This window comes from Colossoma macropomum, unplaced genomic scaffold, assembly GCF_904425465.1.
Source record: "Colossoma macropomum unplaced genomic scaffold, Colossoma_macropomum, whole genome shotgun sequence".
NCBI classification, from domain to species: Eukaryota; Metazoa; Chordata; class Actinopteri; order Characiformes; family Serrasalmidae; genus Colossoma; species Colossoma macropomum.
The window spans coordinates 12,218,135-12,233,731 of record NW_023494792.1 but is presented as its reverse complement, the minus strand read 5'-3'; the positions used below and the strand labels follow the sequence as shown (position 1 = coordinate 12,233,731).

General features: G+C 40.6%; 1 protein-coding gene across 1 annotated transcript in view; it reads left to right on the top strand.

The window, feature by feature from the left end:
* Positions 1–15,284: 15,284 nt before the first annotated feature.
* ano3 (anoctamin 3) overlaps positions 15,285–15,597 on the top strand; it is a 56,846-nt gene continuing 56,533 nt past the window's right edge. The window contains exon 1 of the mRNA XM_036576016.1: positions 15,285–15,406. Within this exon, the coding sequence (XP_036431909.1) occupies positions 15,295–15,406 (112 nt within the window). The 5' untranslated portion in view covers positions 15,285–15,294. The remainder of the gene's footprint in view (positions 15,407–15,597) is intronic.

Genomic DNA, 15,597 nt, shown 5'->3' with positions numbered 1-15,597 from the left:
ATCGATCGATTAAGTATCAGTGATTATTAAGTATAAACATAATGGTAGTTGATGTATATCTGATGTCTGCTCGCCTGTGCGGTTCTAAACTGTAGTTTAAATGTAAACTCTGTTCCCTGTTTAATCGAATAGACGCCACTAGTATCTCCAGCCAGACGAGCCTCACAAGTTGCCGTTCCAGGACGCCTTAAAGCACTTCCTCAGATGCATTATTAACAGGAAAACTTAAGATCAATAAGGGCACTGCCTCGTCTGAGTAAGACGGCCTGGTGAAAACTTTAGCCAAAAGCCCCTGTAACCCCACCCAGAGTGTAAATGCATTGCTGAGCCAGTGTGTTTGTGCTGCAGCAGCGCTTCTTCACTCCTCCTTCTCAAAGTCAGTCTCCGGCTGTGATGGAGCTGGAGCTGCAGCCTCTTCCTCCACACTCGGACTGTTACAGCGCGCAGACGGACAGCGGAGAGTCCACTACACTTCCACACCATGGACTGGAGTCCAAATCCGAGCTTCGGCCGAGCGCAACGCCACAAGTTTCTGGTAGGCTAATGAATTTGTCTGCCTTTATGCTAGATGAAGATGTATATTAATGCTAAAAAGAAACTATAGAATGGATATAGTGATGTATACGGTTTATTTGAACATCTATAATACTTTCACCTCTGTTTATTCTTGTAGTAGTTTCTTATATAAGTGTTGTATCCTGTAGTGAACTTTAGGAAGTGTATGAATTTACTACAAGATTCTTATAGGAATCCTGTAGCATTTTCTTATACTAGTCTATAATAGGTATGTAGTATCCTATTATAACTGTCTGAATTTTCTATAAGATTCTTATAGAAATCCTGTAGTAATTCCTGTATTATTATTATTGATGTTTTTCATAAGAGCATGCTTTTTGTTACATACCTGTGATGCACGGCTTTACATGTTTACATTTAAGATCAGCGCAGTTGCTGGGTGCTATTGTGATGTTTCTTGGGGAAAAAGACTTTCAGCTGAGACAAGAAGAGGTGTGAGATGTTAATGCTTCTCTAACAGTTACAACTATGTCTAGAATTTCTGACTGTAGTGAACAGAGTTGACTCCTGTCTGTCACCAAACTCAGCTTTATGTAGCCCATCTTTGTTTTGCTAAATCTAATTTTAAGAATCCTTTTTTAGCCTTGCAAGTCATAACTGATTATTGTGACTAATGAACAGAGCAGTAACTAGCGCTGTTTCTGTGTTGTGTCTGGCTAATCTACTGATGCATAAGTGACAGACGGTATATCATTAGAGAATCCATGCACTTGCTCACTCAAGCTTTGATTTTCTACCGTGGGAATGACCTCAGATAAACGCACAGCCTCACAGAGCACTGCCGGTAAATACAAACTTCCAGGCGAGTTAATGTGATGGGGTGGGCCATGGCATTATGCATTAACGTCTCCGCTCACATAATCCTGTGCTGCATGATGTTGTGCAGTATTCAGCTATTCCTATCATGGCATTTTATGACTCAGGGTCTTGTCATGTCATAAACTTGTGGCCTACTCAACGCCTAACAGTGAACTCTCCGTGAACGTCCCAGAGAACAGCCTCTAAGATCTATGACACTGTGCAGTCAAATGCATGAGACAACACACAAGTGCCAAAATCTTGTCTCCTTATACTCTTCAGATGCTTAATTTCTTATCAGTCAGCCTGGTGATACTGCTTGAGTAAGATTAGCAAATTTTTCATGAAATATATTAACAAGAGAATTACATGATTAAAAACTGCCAACCAGTAACAGCAAGGAAAAATTACAACAGAGTTTTTGAGTTTTTCTTACATTTGGGACAGTGTTTTCAGGATTCAGCCCAACTCTGCCCAACTCTGTGAAAGGTTCACCAAAAAATCTAATTAACAGACGCAGTCCATCAGCCAAGACATGGTTGATGTCTGCAGTTTGCGTCTTCAGTTTTGCACTCTATTCTAGAAAAGTAATGAAAAATCTTTTTCAGTGACATAGATATATGTTGTATTTTATTAGCCTGTAGCTCCGGTGCAGCACAGAGGAAGTAAATTTCCAACACCAAACATGTCTTGGCCGATTGAACATTTGATTTTTTTGGTGAACTATTCCTTTAAGGCAGGGATGTATCGACTGATAATTCACTGTAGAATAAATGTTAGGACATGATCAGTAGAATAGTTTGTAAAAGATTCCATCTGTAAAAGATAATGTATTGCAATGTATTACATAATGAGTTATCAGTGGCCTTCCGCCCAGTAACAGCTGGGATAGGCTCCAGCACCCCACCGCGACCCAGAAGGATAAGCAGTTTAGATGATGTGTGTGTGTGTGTGTGTGTGTGTGTGTGTGTGTGTGTGTGTGTGTGTGTGTGTGTGTGTGAGTGTGTGAGTTATCAGTGATGTGTCCATTGTGCTTATGCTGTATATAAGTTCATTTCAATCTCTTCACTGTTTTGTTATGGCACTTAGCAGACAAGAGGAACTCAGGAAGTTCTGTTAGTGCGGCCAAGAGGGAGTGTGTTTATACCTGATTTTGTGTGATGTCTCTCAGAAACATTGTCTGTTTAGTGTAAAAGTGAGTTCTTCTTTACATGCTATTTGTAAAGCCCAGGATAGCTAAAGTCTATGTCTAGCAATGAAGGAGGGAAAAACTGTCAGAACTAGCTCCAGATCGTCCATTGGTCAGGGCTTGAATGAGCATGTGATGAGGTAATTTGCAGGTGTCTTTTGGTAGAGATTCAAGTGGACGGAGATTATGTGTATTACATAATCGATTTGTCAGGAGTTTTGAGAGTCCATCGATCGGCCTAATGCAGAGGATGTGCTTCATCATTACTCTTTATGAGTATGAAGAGTTTACTCATCATCTCCGTTTTAAGGCCAGTGAGTCTAGCCTGTCTTGCTTTGTTTATTTATAGGATTATCTTAATGAGGACTTCTAAAATAGCATTGTAGGTTAGGACACTGGCCTTATAATTAAACGTTGTAGCTATAATACAAAAAAAAAAGGCCTCTGAAGTTGTGTTCATTTATTTGTTGAGCTTGAGAGGGCCCTGACTGATGAGAACAGGACGAGGACGGGTGCAGATGTGGGCATCAGTGGCATGCTGTCCACTCTCAGCCAGTCTGACAGGCATGTACACGTCAGCTATTTATGGCCGGCCAGTTTTGACGGCTCAAGCCCAGGGCGGTCATTACAACAGGGTTAGACTGTAAGAAAATAATGTTGTACTTACATAATAAAAACATGCTTGTTTTTGTGGCCTGGACCAAAGGGATGTTTAATGCGCAGGACAGTGACTTGCACATGCTCGAGAATCCCTGTGCTTCTGTTTGGAAACAAGCAGAAGCTCAGGCTGAGTCACAGAAAGGTCCGAGAGGAACTGCATTATGGCCTGTTATCATCTACCACAGCTTCTGCTGATGCTGTGCTATCTGAACCTGAACTTTATTCATCATGAAGCTGTTTGAAGGAATCAAATTAGATGTGTTCTGCTATATGGGAGCTCTTAGTGGATAAATCACTGCAGGGAGGAAGTGAGATGCTAATCGGTGGCTAATGGATGGTTAATTAAAGAACTGTGTTAGGCAAATGAAATGTGTGACTGTGAGGAACCTTTTAAAAGGTTCTGTAGCAAGTATCAAGATTTTTCTAGAACGATATGTCCAGGCCAAGAACGCTTAGGGAGACTTTAGTTTCAAAAGAGCTCATATCATGGAAAACCAGATTTTCCCCATTGTTAAAGTTTCAAACAAACTGGTCCATATATGGAAACTAAGCTGTGAAAAAACAGCCCATTTTGCCTTTTTTTTGTGTTTTTGTGACGTCAGGAAACCCAGTGCATTTTCATATAGCCACCTATTCAGCCTACAGCAGTCTAGCTCCTCCCATTCATGTTGAAGTTTTTAAGGAGTGTTAATGAGATTTTAAGTTAAAGTCTCACCCTGGACTGCTTTTTGAATGAGATGCAATACAGTACAGCCAAGAACAAAAGTCTTTAGAATGAATCTGTCTTGAAGGCACAATGACAAAAACAGCCTGTTTTATTTCAAGGGATAAAACCAGGTTGGAAAATGTGGAAAATATCATTTAACAATGAAGTATGACTGTGTTTGTCCCATAAACCTACAAGAAATACTAGAAAAATGTACAACCCCATTTCAAAAAAAGTTGGGACGCTGTGCAAAATAAATTAAAAAAAAAAACAAAATGCAATGATGTGCAAATCATGTAAACCCTATGTTTCATTGAAAATAGTACAAAGACAACATTTCAAATGTTGAAACTAAGAAATTTTATTGTTTTTTGAAAAATATTTGCCCATTTTGAATTAGATGCCAACAACACGTTCTAAAAAGTTGGGACGGGGGCAACAAAAGGCTGGTAAAATTGTGTAATGCTAAAAAAAAACACCTGGTGGTTGATAGGCAACAGGTCAGTAACATGACTGGGTAGGGGTGGGAATCTTTAGGCACCTCACGATTCGATTCGATTACGATTCAGAGGGCTGCGATGCGATTATAAAACAATTATCGATGCATCTCGATGCATTTTTTTTTTCTATACAGGATTTCTATTTTCTCACTGAGTGAGGACTCGGTAGTTTTAAAGCAAAGTATTTGTAATGATCCATAATGCATTTACTTCCAATATCTTTTATTAATAAATCAAATGGAAGTGATCTAGAAAACTCATTCGCTGCTCTTGTTTGAGACGCTGCTGCCACTCATCTGCGATAAAACACGCTGTTGGGGTGAAATAAGATTCAGTGGTAATGGATGTCCACGCAGCACATGTTACAGCCACCCTACCCGTTTAATTCAGTGACGATTAATTCATTTATAACTTTGGTTTTGGTCTTGTTGTAAAGAGTCAGGGGTCACTGTGTCAGTAAAATATTTTCGAGACTGGACGCTGAATCTCGGCTCCAAAATGTGCAACATAGCGCGAAAGCCCTGGTTCTCAACGACTGAGAAGACCACAGATCACAGCAGCGAAGTCTCGCCTCGCTAGTAGCTATGAAATGGCAGAAATTTAAGATGAACATTTGGAGGCGAGGGGACTTATTCGCATTTATAAGCTGCACAGTTGGTTTCCTGGAACGTTAAATCTGCGACGAGAGACTGTCAAATACTTAAAAGTTGCGAAAATGAAGTCGCTTCTCTTTCGAATTTCCCCGTTCCACCTTAAATGGTGCAGCAGCTACATTCGCTACCTCAGGCAGAATTTAAGGTGGAACGGGAAAATTCGAACAAGAAGCTGGAGAATAAGAAGTGATTTCAGCCTCGTAAAACAGCCGAATACTGAGAGACATTTTACAATAAGCTGCTCTACTTCTGAGGAAAAGTTTTCTGGCAGAGATGGAAGAAACGCGGCTGAAGCTTAAAGCAGAGTAGAGTAGGTCTGGGTTTTCGTTCATATTTTTTAGCCTATAATAGGACATTAGCACACCCTGAGACATACTGGACATTAAATGTTGTGGCTCCCAAGGTGGTTTGACTTTGTTGAAAGGACAAAATGTCTCTTCTTATCATTTGGGTTGTGACTCCTGATCTAACCTGGCTTTTAATGCAGAGGGAGCCGGTCGGATTTCTCACTCCTCCAGTTGTTTTTTTGTCATGTGCCGCCACAGACTGTCCGGGCGCTGCACTTACCCACTTCCAAGTTCCGCATTTTACGTTCCGTCAACATTACGTTATAAATTAAATATTTAGAAAATCGATTTTTGACGCTTATGAATCGATTCAGAATCGTTTTCGTCCGCATCGCGATGCATCTAAGAATCGATTTTTTCCTGCACCCCTATGACTGGGTATAAAAGAGCATCTCAGAGAGGCTGATCTTTCAGAAGTAAAGATGAGGACTACACAGGCAAATAGTGCAATAGTTCAAGAATAACATTTCTCAATGTTAAATAGCAAAGAACTTTTGCTTTTCATCGTCTACGGTACATAATCAGAGAATCTGGAGAAAACTCAAGGGACAAGGCCAAAACCAGTATTTGCTGGCCATGATCTTTGGGCCCTCAGGCAGCACTGCATTAAAAACAAAAGACATGATTCTGTAGTGAAAATCACTGCATGGACTTAGAAACACTTCTGAAAACCACTGTCTGTGAATACAGTCCGTCGCTGCATCCACAAATGCAAGTTGAAATTCTAAAACACAAAGAAGAAACTGTACATGAACAGGATCCAGAAATGCTGCCACCTTCTCTGGGCCTGAGCTCATTTAAAATGCACTGAGTTGAAGTGGAAAAGTGTCCTGTGGTCCAAGAAATCAACATTTGAAATTCATTTTGGAAATTATGGACACTGTGTCCTCCGGGCTAAAAACCACTATCAGCTTGTTATCAGTGTACATTTCAAAAGCCAGTATTCATGATGGTATAGGGGTGAATTAGTTCACATGACATGGGTAATGTGCACATCTGTGAAGGCACCATTAATGCTGAATGATGTATAAATGTTTTGGCAACATATGCGGCCATCCAGATGACGTCTTTTTCAGGGAAGGCCTTGATTATTTCAGCAAGACAATGTAAAACCACATTCTGCATGTATCACAACAGCATTGCTTCATATTAAAAGAGTCCGGGTGCTAAACTGGCCTGCCTGCAGTCCAGCTCTGTCACCCACTGAAAACATTTGGCACATTATGAAATGAAAAATACAACAAAGGAGACCCCAAACTGAAATCCTATATCAAAAAGAAGGGGAAAACATTTCGTTTTCAGAACTACAGCAGTTGGTCTCCTAAGGTCCCAAACACTTACAGAGTGCTGTTAAAAGAAGAGGTGATGAAACACAGTGGTAAACATGCCCCTGTCCCAACTTTTTTGGAACGTGTTGTTGGCATCAAATTCAAAACGGGCTTTTTCAAAAAACAATACAATTTCTCAGTTTCACCACTTGTTATGTTGTCTTTGTAGTATTTTCCTTTAAAAATATGGTTTACATGACTTGCATATCATTACATTCTATTTTTATTTACATTTTGCACAGCGTCCCAACTTTTTTGGAAATGGGGTTGTAGGATCTGGGCCCTCTAACAATGTAGCTCAAACACTTTGAGTATGAGCAAAAATGTATTTGCTTTTATAATACTCGAGAAAAAAGACAAAGACTGGGTGAACATACTTTAACAGCTAAAAAGTGAAATAAAGAGGACAGCAGAATTCCCTCCAGCTGAAGCATTTTGAAATAATTTAACATGAAGGAAGAGACGTTTGCGTTCTTCCAGACAAGTCTCAACCGATGAACTGATTAGCTCTTAATGAGCTTCAGAATTCACAAACAATCTGGCCTCAAACTTAGAAAAGCTTTTCATGTGCCTGTGCCAATTGTTTTGTTCTTGGAAAATTGATATAATCACTTAATAAATATTTCAGCAGCGGAAACAATTGCAGTGCTTTATTAATTCATGTTATCTATGAATCATCAAGGGGTTTGTTGCTGAATTAAAGCAGGGTGTCTGCTGTACTCCATTAGTGTCACGTAACAGAAGCAGCAGGAGTTCCTAGGACCTATCAAACATGTACGAGGTCTGTAAAAGGAGCCTGGCTTTAGAAAATCACTGACCATGTCAGTTAACCTCCCACCTCTAAACAAGTGCCATCTCTTTACACCCGAATCTCCTTTGCGTTCAGTGCCTTTCTGAGCTTCTTGAGACAGTAGTGGGTTAAGTTTGTTTTAATAGATTGCTACAAAAAAATATAGGATGAATTTTCTAAACAGTGTCACTTTGTAGACAGTACTGCTATCTGGTTTGTGCACTATTGGATTACAATGGGAATGTTATCTTGTAGGCCTGTACAGTTATGCCTCATCTAGACAGTACTGTCCTTTGGTATGCATTCCTGTACTTGTACTACACCAGTACTGTTAACATTAGTCCTTTACAGTTGATACTGCACATATCAAAAATCATATTTTATTATTGATATATTTTTGAAGTAAGCCATCCTAATCCTGTCCTTTTTTTGTCTTTTTGTTGATATTTGTGCTATAAAGTAATTACCTAAGCCTTGCCACAAACATTTCAATTTACAGTGCTCAAAATTAGTCTTGGGACACTCTCTGAATACAATTTGTCTTATTTATTTATTACTGTCCCAGCTAAAGTTATCATTTCTTAATTTAAATCCATCAAGAACATTATAGCTACCAATAATAACAACCAGGTCTTCTAACTAAAACTCAAAATAATCCTAATTAATTGAAAACTTAAGTGAGGTAATACTCAAACATCAGTGGGACAAAGATTTGTCTCTTTCCTTCATGTAGGTCAGTATTTAGTATTTTATTTAAGTTTATGTTTTGTTTCTTGTCCCTTCTTTTGAATGAGAGCTTGAAGTCTTCTAGGCACGGAGTGCATGAGTTTGCACAAATGCTCAGCCAGGCATGTTGGATTTTCTCTTCTGGAGTTTTTAAGGAACTTTATTAAATTTTCAGCAATCACATACAATAAAATGCATCATAAACATCACATCTGTATTTACAAAGGTCATCACAATACGTCACATCATTGTCATTTTTCTCAGTTTTAGATTTTTTCCATTTTGTTTCTTGCTACCAACAATATTTTTTAAGGGAACAATTTGACTGTGTATTCACATTTTCTAAAGCAATATCTTTCAATATTTTAATGACATTTTAAGTTAGCTGTATTGATGAGTGGCTTCACAGGAGTAGTATTGGGGTCTCAGAGATGTTTGAACATCTGGTCCTCTTGGCCATCAGCCCAATACAGGCCAGTGTAGGACTGTCCAGAAGTGAGTTCTATAGACAGATTTGAAGATTGGCATTGTCCTGTTGCTAAAAAAATAATAAAACATTGCAACAAGCAACAACATCATGCTTAGTGTATGAATCATTAAGGACCATTTCAACGGTCTAGAGAAAGCCTCATCAACTAAACACTTTTTAGCACTTTAGTATTTGAGGGTTACCCTCATTTCTGGGCTTCCTGTGGCTCCCTTTCCTAAATTTAAAACTATACCCCAAAATGAAAGTCTTATTATACATCTTTTGAACCTTCTCCTGTGAAGTTACGGTTTTCAAGATGCATGTTTTTCTTTGGACAATGATGATATATTACTGAAAAAACACTTAGATGTTCTAATAGTCACATCTCTACCCATCAGAATCAAACAAACATGCACAATTTAATTTGAATATATATGCAGAATACAATATCAATGTACTGCCCATTTAAAGAATTAAAGGTATTGAATTTTAGAGTATTGAATTCTTTACCAAGTTGTAGTATTAAAAAAGTTTTTAAGAACTTTTGATACATCATGTAATGCTGCTTAGCACAACTGTAATTCAGATATGTGACAAATTAAAGGAAAACCTGAATTAATGAGTTCAAAAAATGATTGCAGATGCTTCCAGACAGGTGTACTGCATGATACAATTAAAGCGATTAACATCCTAGCATGCTTGTGGTGTGTATAAAAAACAAAGAGAAGACCCAGTTAATCTTGATTTTGGATGAAGATAGTGAGAGAATAAGATCTAAGAATAAGAAGGTCCATTATTTGGCACGGAAGGCAGGAGCTTCAGTCACAAAGCCTGCTCAGCTGTGTTTCAGTAAAACTAAAGTGACATCTGCATTTAGAGCAGTGAGAAAGAAATCAGTAAGTAGGTTAGAAATCATGGTCTACAGGGTGCATGTAGTTATTATGATACTCGTGAATTAGCATGACATGTAAAGAAAAACAAAAGAGCAGCTTTTCCATAGATAACTGAAAATGTCAATGCAGGATGTGTTCAGACTTAATCAGCAAGAAGCGTCCATCCACCATTACATAGAAGGAGATAGATATAATAGAGTTGCTCCATTTGAGAGTTTAGTGGTGCAAAAACCATAGACACTGGTCTACTGAGATGTAGAACAATGATTTTGCGGGTTTGCTGGCATGGTTTGGGTCACTTTCATCCTGTGATAAAACATGCCTTTACTAATTGGAGCAGTCTCTTTTAGGATGACAGTGCCCCCATCCGCAGGGCACGAGGGGTCACTGAATGATTTGATGAATATCAAAATGATGTAAATCATATGCTATGGCTACAAGAACTCAACCCAGTTGATCACCTCTGGGATATTTTGGACCAAGTACTCTCCACCACCATCATCAAAACACCAATGGAGTGAATATCCTTTGGAAGAATGGTGTTCTATCTATCCATTACAGTTTACAGACTTGTGAAATCTACGCCAAGGTGCATTGAGGCTCTTCTGGCAGCTCGCCATGATTCCACACCAACACCACCTTTTTTCCTTTCATCCGTGCTTAATTGTTTGATAATTACAGTCTTTACTATTTGTGATGCTAGAGCATTACTTGCTTCCCAAATGAGCATCTAAATGAAATGTCTGACTCTGTGATGACCCGACCAGACACTTTGAATTATGCAAGAAGTCTTCATTAGCGCGACGCCCCACTCACATGCGTGCTTGGGGCCAGGGAGGATCTTCCTATTGTGGCCATAAGATGGCAGTATCAGCACAGTGACAGAGCTCATACTGCAGCAAAAGTCATCTGACCTACATCTCAAAACAAACTGCTAGAGCTAAATATTGGGGCAGGAATCACCTATTGAGCTGTGTTTATTAATGAATGTGAGAGGCGGTTGTAGTGGTAATAGCTGGGGTGTGGTGTGTGTGCTCAGGCAGAGCTCCATTTTCCGACTGATTCAGGAGAAGGACTGCAGCCCCTCCTGGGGCTTGGGGAGTGGGGGACAGCAGTGGGCAGAGGAGATGTCCCACTGTGTGGAGGAGAAACAGATGGCATTTATGTTTGTGGATGTGAAAGGCATATAGCAAGGAGAGAGAGAGAGAGAGAGAGAGAGAGACAGAGAGAGAGAGTGAGAAGCACAGCTTTGCTAAGGTTAAATGCACAGATATAGTATAGTTTATAGGATTACACAGAATAATGATACAGGACATGGTTGCTATTCTCTCACCATCACTTTCCTCACTCATTCCCTCACTTTCTCAGCCCCCCTCCCTTCTTTTTCCCTCTCCCCTGTGACGCTGGTATTGGTGGCCATTTGGCGCAGCACTGCCCACATGATTTAAGCTAATGGTACATCTGTCTATAAGGACAAGCATGTGCGTTTGTGTATGTGAGTGAACACGTGTGTTTGTGTGTGTGTTCACGTGCCACGCCTCCTCAATCCTCTGACATTGAACAGTGTGTGTGACCTTGTACATTCCTCTCTATCCCCTGCCCAGCCCTCATACCAACCTCTACTACTAATCACCTCCATTTCATCTGTTCATTCTTTCAACCTTGATTTAATCTGTTTTGTGATTTTTGCATAAATTGATGTAATAAAATAAGAATAATTATTATCGGTAATAAACATATTATTTATTATTGTTGTTGTTGTCGTCGTCATGGAAAACAGGAAGACAGTCAAAAGAATTAAAAAGTAAGGATAAATGTTATAAGGATCTGCTAACAGTTGACTCCAAAAATATAAAAGGATAGTCTTCCCTTGTATCAGTCTCTCCTGTCACTTCATTCTTCTACCTCTATCCCTCCATCAAATTAGTTCACTTTTCTCATACATCCCTCAATCTCGTCCGAGTGGGCTGACAGAATTAATGCTAGGCAGGTTGGATCAATGGGAGAGAATGATGAGGAGGAAAGGGAGAGGATTATGAGAAGACAGCCCTGTTATTGTAGTCCTCCTTTATTACAACTGTGGGAGTGATTACTCAGTGAAACATGGCTGTAATATGGTTCATGCATATTGCGTGAATGAGAACTTGACAGATTTACAGTCTGACTGCCCCACCGCCCTGTCTCTCTAGGAGGCTCTGTGTCCTCTAACCATGGAGAAAGATCAGAGGAGGAGGCTGTGTGTCCAGAATTTTCCCCTCAGGTTTAATTCAGTACTTTAAAATGGCTGTCACAGACCTGGGGATGTTACCAAAGTCCTGAGCTCTGAAGAAAAATTTCAGACTGTTCTTTTTATCTTCTGTTCTTCTTCTTTCTCTCCTTTATCTTTCTGCTCTTCCTCTTCTCTTTTTCTTCTCTCTCTTGTTCTCTTTTCCTCTTCTTTATTTTTCTCATCATCCTTTTCTCTTCTTTACCTTTATTTTCTTCCTCACATTTATCCTCTTCTCTCTACCTCTTCTTCCTCTTTTCTTTCTCTTATTTACCTGCTTTTCCTAGTATCTTTCCACTATTTCCACTCTGTTCTCTTCTCTTTCCCCTCATCTTTCTTCTTCTCTTTCTTTTCTTTTTCTCTCATCCTTATTTCCACTCTGTCTTCTCCCCATTTCCCTTCTCTTCTCTTCTCTTCTCTTCTCTTTTCTTCTCTTCTCTTCTCTTCTCCTGCTCTGTATTTATCATTTATGCTGGAGAACAGAATCTGTCCTCTGGGAGTTGAGGGTTCAGTACAGTTGTGAACAGAAATGGATTGCTCAGATTTTCCCCTGTAGATTTCTTTGGTTGGCTGTGTCAGCTCCTCTCTGTGCACGGGTCATTGTGTATGTGTGTGATGTGTGGCATTTCAGCCAGGGTCATAGGCTACTCAGTTGGGACAGCATCCTGAGCTGAGGTTAATACTGCAGCTGCTTTGGGGGTGAAAGGACCTGCCATACGCACACCATACGTACATAGCCGTAAGTCAAAACCACCCAAGCGTGTCATTAAAAGAGGAGTCAGCGCTTGTGTGATGTGCCTGTTCCCATCAGCAAATCAGAAAAATGGAGCTGCCTGGAGAAACTCCCTCTGACTGCAGCAGCTGCAGTCGGGCTGCTCATATCCAAGCCTGGGTGTAGAGCGAGATGCCACTTTTTTATCTATACGGTGTGCTTAGACTAAAGAGAGACAGACAGCGAGACGGAGAAACTGTGGTGTTCCAGAAACTGTGGTGTACCATCCAGTTTGCTCTACACTGAGAGGATTTGTGCCAACTCACTACAAACAAACCCTTTAGTATTTAAAATGCATTATATAGGATAGAAGGTTGGCGGATGTGCTGAGTGTTCAGTCTAAGTGCTGAGAATGACTGCACACGTGAGCTGTACAGAGGCTGGAAAATGTTCGGAGTTGTAAATAACACTGGGTCCCATGCTGTAAGTCTCTAGGAGACAGACACTCAGTTCGGAACACTCAGCCTCTTCAGTGAGTCATATGGCGGAAAAAGAAACTGCAGTGGCCTTACAGTCGCCCTCCTCTAATCTTCTCCTAACACGGGTCATATACACCGGGAGAGGAGAGCGCCGATCGCCAATCAGGACCTCCCTCACACTCCGTCTCTATGGCAACAGTCACGGCCGGACGAGCTTCGCGAGCGCAGCCAGGTGTTGGGGCTTTTCATTTCACACCCGTATTCAGACAAGGCCCGCCTCGTGCGCTGGTTCTGGCTGGGTCGCCCTCTCGAGCAGAGAGTGGGTCAGAAGTTGAGGCTCACAGGCGTCCCGCCTACGTTATTTTCCCAACATCTGTACACAGACAAGCCCCGCCTGCTGCGCTAGGATCGGCTAGTTCATGAACAGTGTTCCGATGTTAGGATCGGCTGGTAGTTCATAATCACGAGCAGCGATCGTCTAGAGCGCTGTTTGCTACTTTAGACCCCCCAGCAGCCATTTGATTGGCTTAGGCAGCGTGCGAAATACCCAGTGGTATTCAGGGGGTCCCATATTGACCGGTTACTCCAACTGCTCACTCGCCGACGCCTTTTCCAGTTTGGTCATACGCTCTTCTTCACATTAACTGAGATCTTACACAGCTGCTCTAGTGTCTTTGGTTTGAGAAATGGGTTGAAATTGGGCGAGTTTTCCGATTTACAAACATGCTATGGCACATTGTAAAGTTTTCAGAGGAATCCCGAGCATGGTTACAGTTGCTAGGCTATGAACGGGCAACTGGGTGAACCAGTTTGCTACAGCGCCACCTTGAGGCAGACCAGTGCTGCATCTGTAGTTGGTTAAGAATACCAAAGACAGAAGCTCGCTGACTGTGGGTCAAGCAAGTGAACAATGAGCTTTTATGAGTTTGTATTTAAGCGTCTGTTTTTTCCCGAAAGACAGCATAACGTTAAAAATAAGTTTATTTTCAAGGACTCCCCCAGAATTTTGATTTTGCGATATTCAGGGGGTCCAAGAGGTTAATTAGGGGGTCCCAGACCTCCAAGGACCCCTTGTATTTCGCAGCTTGCTAAGCTACTTTGTACTCTCAAGCAGTGCTATGACTGACTAGTTCATGCTCTCAAGCTATGATTGGCTGGTATTTCATGCTCTCAAGCTACTGGTTCCACAATAGCAATCATTGATTCGATATTAAAACAAGATTCAAGTGTCAATATTAACTTCACTGAATTAATTCACCTTAAAATTAATATTAAAATAACACTTAAAGTTTAACATAAATTCAACAGAACACCAATAGTACCCAAGTAATTTTTCTACCCTTCAAAAATACTATTATTGCAGTAAAATATAGCCTAGTTTCCTAAAAATATAGTTTGAAAATATTGTTTCTTAAAAAAGCCAACAGAAACAAACCTTATTGGTCTAAAACAAATATTTATTACTTTATTATTACTTTATTATTTTTAGACAGAAAAAAAAGTTTTTCATTCTGATTTATTGGAGAACGTTAGTTATTATCCAACACAGTTTGAGAAGCCTTAGGGCCGATTTTATTTATTTATTTATTTATTTGTGAAAAACAATCATTTCACTGAGCACCAGTTGCTAAGAAACAACACACTTTGTACCACAACTAACCATTACTGAGTTTCTATTTTAGTGCTTACAAAAACAGAAGTGAATACTTTTATAAGATATTATTTGACCTGTGGTTTGATCAGATTCTAAAGAAGAGTGTATAACGGCAGGTCTACACCAAAGTCTGAGCCGCTAAACAAGCTGTGACAGCAGAACGACTAAACAAACTAGCCAGAAACACACAGAATCCAATTCAGCACACATTCAAAAATTCAGCAAAAGCTGAGATGAACCTGATATTGACAGTTTATCCCTAAACCAACAAGCTACTACTTTTTGGCATTTGACACAATGCTTCACTTTTTCTCTTCCCCTTCGCCTCCTGACTACGACCAAATCACAGCGGTGGTGTTACTTCGTGCTCCACTGCTTAAATAGTTTCTAACGGTCCACAGACAGCCTGCTGTGAATATAAACTAGTAGCCAATCCTGGCGCAGCGGGGCGGGGCTTGTTGGAATACGGGTGGAAAAACAAGAAGGGGAGCTCGCGGGCTGCGCGAGGGAGCAGCAGAAACACCTACGCATCCCCATCATACCTTCCCATGTACGCTGCCTGGTTTGTACGAGTGCGGATTTTTTCTAACCTTGGATCTCAGCCGAACGACACAATGGTGCATCATTCCGGATCTATACAGTCCTTCAAGCAGCAGAAGGGTCCGTATAGTTGCCTTCCTCTCTGCTCTGTGTGCGTGAGTGAGTGTGAGTGTGTGTCAGAGTATCTGACGGATGCTGGAACGCGATGGTGAAAGTGTGACTGCGCTGCTTACTTTTAAGAGCCTCTGTGATCTGTGATCGTGTGGGCAGCTGCTCGTTATTGTTTGCAATTTATTGAACCCTCGTGACGC